This window comes from Papaver somniferum, chromosome 2 (genome assembly GCF_003573695.1).
Source record: "Papaver somniferum cultivar HN1 chromosome 2, ASM357369v1, whole genome shotgun sequence".
Taxonomy (NCBI): Eukaryota; Viridiplantae; Streptophyta; class Magnoliopsida; order Ranunculales; family Papaveraceae; genus Papaver; species Papaver somniferum.
This window is the reverse complement of record NC_039359.1, coordinates 202208638-202214348: the sequence shown is the minus strand read 5'-3', so window position 1 is coordinate 202214348 and position 5711 is coordinate 202208638. Positions and strand designations below refer to the sequence as shown.

The following is a 5711-nucleotide window of genomic DNA, read 5'->3' as shown; positions in this document are numbered from 1 at the left end:
CACCCATCTTCTGATTCTCAATAATCTCTCAATTTATTCCAGCTGCTTTTGATTTCAAATGAAACCCACAGATCCCCTTTTAAGCTTGTCTCAATCCACCACAACATCGATTAACCATACTCAGATCGAATCCATCTCCGATTCAGTTGCAGTGACAACCAACAGCATCAATCTCTTTCTTAACTCTTCATCTCTCGAACAACAGCAAACCCTCAATATCGGCTATTTCCAGTGAACCCATCGTCAGTCTCTGCACCAAAGCTCAGATCCACTTTCTTCAATTCTAATTTCTCAAATCAGTTCAACACAGACCAATCCTGCCATTGCTTCATTATTTCGTTCCTTGATTTCAATTCTCAGCTCTTCAACACCAGCGAACACCATTAATTCATCAACCTAGCCAAATTCCTGGAAGGATCTCATATCATAATCCAGTAAATAAGAGTTCTTTAATTCCATCACTTGCCGCATCACCGTCTCGTAAGATGTCAAATGGAGTCGGCCCACCTCTTCACAAGAACGGGCGGCAACCAGTCTCTACGGCAGGGAAGAAGAAAAGTAGTGGGTATGGCAAGTAAATACATACTGGTTTAAAGATGATAAACTAAGTCATTTTTAGGTTTCATTGTGGATTTGGTAGAGAGATAGGAGAGGAGGTTTTTTGTCTTCTAAACGATTAACACAGCAATACTCCAATTGCTTGTACTAGTGTGGTGGTGCGGTATCTCCTGAAGAGATAAGCTGGCCAGTCTTTTTGGTTTGATTTGTGCATATGATTAGAGGAGCTCGATTTTTTTTTTCTTTTTGTTTATTTTGTCTATATCGAACTTCTTGCATATACAAAGAAGAAGAAAAAGAAATACTAAAACAGTTGAAAGGAGGAGGAGCGCATAAAAAGAAATTGCAGTCCAGAAGACTGATGCTGTGGCTACAGAAATTGCAGGTGGTACTTATGAGGATTGTTGAAGCTTATGGCACTGTTTAGATGAATGTTAGGACTTGCAGGTGGAGTTATGGCCGAATTCTGACGCTGCCGGTGAGAGTATGAAAGCAACAGGAAGAAGCGTAGCTAAGTTGCAATGACAATTGTGGTATTGCAGCTGAGGTGGTGATGTAGTGTGCAACTGGTGTTGGGTGGATGTATTGTGTGCAATATTGCGTAAATGGAGGTGTGAATATTGATGCATAACAGGTTATGCATCTATAATTTTTTTTTGCATAACTTGTTATGCATTCTCGAAATTGGTTGCATAACACGTTCTGCAGCTTCTTTTTTTGCATAACTTGTTATGCAGTTCAGAAAACGGTTGCATAAAACGTTATGCAGCTACTTTTTTCTTAGTATTGAAACCAACAAAAAATAAGGCTGCATAACTTGTCATGCACCTACAATAATATCTACATAACATATTATGCAATCGTGAAAATGGATGCATAACATGTTATGCATCCGAAAATATAACTACATGATGCATTATGCATCGAGAAAATTGTTGCACAATCTTTTATGCATCGAGAAAATAAATGCATAACCTGATATGCATCCGTAAATATGGGATGCATACTGCATTATGCATCAATTTTTTTTATGGACGCACTAAAATCAACCAAAACAATGGTTACATAACTTGTTATAGATGCATAACTTTGTTATCCGAATACATAATTTGTTATGCAGTGGAGAAAATGGTTGCATAATTTGTTATGCGTCTGCAGAATGTGTTATGCATCTTTTTTGGTGGCTGCATAATAGTTATGTAACAAGTTTTCGAAAATTTTGCCTAAAATGATAATAACCTCCGATTTTTTCGTGAAAAACAAAAATTTGATATTCTTGTTTGTACTCGTTGCATAGCTCTCTTAAAAAGATTTCCATCGATATAAAATTTGTAAAATTCCAAGGCGGGATTTTTAGATATGTTATATCCAAGTTGCGTTGTTAATTATACCCCTGATGCAGAACCCATCATGCGGATGCATAATCCGTCATGCAGACATTTTTAATAATTTCATATAATTACGGGTGTCACAGAAATAATTATGGGTGTGACGGTACCTAAAATTAATTGTGAGCCTAACAATGAGAATATTATTTTTTTTGGGCCTGCGCCCAATTTTTCCAATTATAAATGAAACAACTGAACCAGAGTTAAAAAGTATAGCCAATGAAATAGGGAGGAACGTGCACCCCGGGTTAACAAGGGTGCACAAAGTCGCACTCTAATCTAGTGGATTCTTTAAGAGTTATATTTTTGGAAGTTGAGCTCATATTATATTTTAAGTTTGTGCATGATTTCAAAGAAAATACAAATCAGGAAAGTTTTGGAAAAAATATGAAACCTTCAAGTAATAAAAAAACTTAAACCTTCATTTAAAATGGGACAAAGGGAGTAGATTTTAGTTTTTTTTTATAAGTCAAAAAATTGAATAAAGGAAAAGAGTTGTTTACAAGATAGTACATGAGAAAAGAGGTCACAACAACCCCAAAAACTCAAAATACTATTTCAATCTAAAATAGGAAACATATGTGAACTTTATTAACAAATCAGGACGACCAACAAAAGTGACTCTCACTCCATATTTAGGACATTTGAATCTATCGGAATATGAGTCATCAAAACCAAATCTTTGGAGTCCTTCCTTATAATAGGATTCTTTAAGAAAGGGACTTTGTTGTCGCCAAGAAGAGTCCCATAATGCTAGAGTATCTCTAAAATTAAAAAATAATATGTATGCTCATAGCAGTGGACCCAATCATGAATGGCTTTATTTTTCTCTAAGTGTGAAAAATAATATGTATGATGGTAGCAGTGGACCCAAATGGCTTTATTTTTTTCTAAGTGTAAAAAATAATATGTGTGCTCGTAGCAGTGGACCCAATCATGAATGGCTTCACTTTACTCATATGAGAGCATCTAAATGAGTTAAGTGCATGGCCAGGACAACTGTAACGCAATGATGGAGGTGGATTAGCTAAGGCTTAAAGTTGTATATGCATCATACGCATGCCAGAGTAATGAGTTGGTTTAGAATGTTTATCAACAGGGTTTATAACCTTGTTGGCATTTCCTAACCACCAAGGACACACATGGCATCAGTTGCGAAGACATCACAAAAACTAATTGAAAAGCACTTGGCGGTTAGGATAATTGCCTGTATACCAATGGCTGCCCATAGGTTGTGAAATGGTTGCACCCAGTTTGGCTATGTTTTTAGCGTTATAAACTGGTCAGAGAACGTCTGTGATATGAGTTCCTTGAATAATAGAGGCACCAACATTGTAGTAGAGTGAGTTTAAGTTAGACAATAAGCTTATAAGTCCATCAGGTGGACCGAATTTTTATAATCTTCCACTAAGTCAATGAAAATGATTTGGTTGGCTTATTTGTCCATGTGTTCTTGTTATCCATAAGTAATTCCTTTCATGAGAAGCGTAATCATGACAATAACCCATGTTTGTAGTAAGATAAACAGAAACTCAAGTATGTCTTATGTTACTTACCTGATAGGAGTGTCCTTATTTGCATTGGTGTAAACTTATATGGTTGAAGTACGAATAGGTGAATAATTTTCACTGACCATATTGAAGCCAAAAATTGCAAAGGTTCCTTTGTTGGTGTTACGTAAGGAAAAAAAAAATTTGGGTTACAAATTTGTTTTTCACTTTTACCCGTGACAATAATTCTGTATTTTTACCCCTAACTCAAACCCGATAAGTCGGGACACCCAAGTTACCAAAATAATTGGCAAGTGACTACTCTCTTTGGTATCAGAATATAAAAAGTTTGTCAAATGAAGTGAACAATTCTTGTAAGTAACTATCTTATATGATTGCTTGCACAGATGAATAATCTTTAAACGGTTCATATCAACTTATGTAGATTTGTACAGTAATGGCTTTCAGATTAATACAGATCAACAACCAAATACAAGTTTTAAGAACTTTAATCACTATAAATTTGAGTACTCAAGGAAGAAGAATCATCTCAGCCTCCTCACTTCCTTCTTAAAAATATGAATACATCACTTTCTAATTCCTTTCTCTCTGCTTTGTTCATGCTCATGTTTTCAGTCATGAACTCGGTAGGTTTTCCTCCAACAGTAGAACCAATCTGTGGACCAACTCATCCCAAGGATGCCATTCCAATTTACCCCTACGACGTCCATTTGCTGCACTTTTCTTTGAATCTCGAATACTTAGAAGCTGAATATTTCTTGTATGGAGCACTGGGTTATGGTCTTATAAACTGGCTCCGGAATTAGTAATGGGTGGACCACCGCCAATTGGAGCACAGAAAGCTAATCTTGATGAACTTGTTAACCGCATTATCGAGGAGTTTTGATATCAAGAAGTTGGCCATATAAGGTATACTTTTGTAGCTTTCCTCTATTCTTCTCCTTGTAGTAAAACAACATCCATATAAGGGTTGTCATAATTATGTTCATTGTTTATATTATCAAGGCTATCAAAACGACAGTTGGTGGATTTCCAAGGCCGTTGATGAATCTTAGTGCATATAATTTTGCTACGATAATGAATGATGCATTTGGATATCCTTTGGATCCTCCATTTGATCCATATGCCAACAGCCTGAATTTCATGATGGCTTCATACGTGATTCCATACGTTGGACTTACCGGCTACGTTGGTGCGAATCCATTCATGAAGGGATGGAAAACAAAAAGGGTATGATCTCTAGCTATATCATTATATAAGTTGTCCAGTTCATTGATAATTTTTATGTAATAAGTTCTGCATATTGGGGTGTGTTGCAGTTGTTAGCAGGTTTATTAGGAGTAGAAGCAGGGCAGGACGCTGTCATAAGGATGTATCTGTATGAGAGGGCACATTATAAAGTGTACCCATATGATTACACTGTCGCTGAATTTACAGAGCGTATCTCAAAGCTGAGGAATAAATTAGGGATGTGCGGCATTAAAGATGAAGGTATCTGCGTGCCTCTAAATTTAGGAGCAGAGAATCGAACAACTAGCAATGTGTTGGCGGCTGACTATAATTCCTTATCTTACGCTCGAACCCCGCGTGAAATTTTAAGGATTGTATATGGAACTGGGAGCGAACATGTTCCCGGTGGATTCTTCCCGAAAGGAGAAAATGGAAAGATTGCCAGAGAACTTTTGTGTTCTTACGAATAATAACAGGTGTATTCCTTGATGAACTTTATATCTATGTGCCTATATGGAATAAAATGGAGAGTGATTGAGCTGCAGCCATGTGCAACCCCTTTCCGTTCTCATAATTTATGTTTTTCGGTTCCTCTGTTTTGTACTCGTATTATTTTAAGGTCGTCTTCAACTCTTCATCATTTTTCGTCATTTGTCTGTTTAAATGAGTGGAGTATGTTATGTTCCACAGCCACAGTGGGTAAATGGTTGAGAACTTGAGCTAGGAACCTAACACAGGATAGAAACACTAGCCTCCAGAGCCATCCAATGACTAAGCTTGATACCATTGAAAATGGATAGGATGAAACTGTTTACTATTTTTACATTTTTGTCCATTTAAACAGTATCAAAATCTAAATGTCTTTTTCACTCAGGAATTGTTGATTTTGATCTTTTTAACCAATTTTGTGAAATAATTTTCCTTTACCCTTTTGACATGGGTTTCTATTAATAATTTTCGTCTATCTCTGGTAACGAGTTACGTGGTTTGCTTTGTATATAACTTTTTAATTAGGATGATAAGT

General features: G+C 36.4%; 1 protein-coding gene across 1 annotated transcript; it reads left to right on the top strand.

Annotated features, from left to right (window-relative positions):
• Positions 1-3979: 3979 nt before the first annotated feature.
• Positions 3980-5413, top strand: LOC113354390 (desiccation-related protein PCC13-62-like). The gene is made up of 3 exons (XM_026597734.1): positions 3980-4366; positions 4463-4687; positions 4777-5413. Exons 2-3 carry the CDS (start codon positions 4502-4504, stop codon positions 5155-5157), a joined length of 567 nt encoding a protein of 188 aa, XP_026453519.1. The 5' UTR covers positions 3980-4366; positions 4463-4501; the 3' UTR covers positions 5158-5413.
• Positions 5414-5711: the final 298 nt, after the last annotated feature.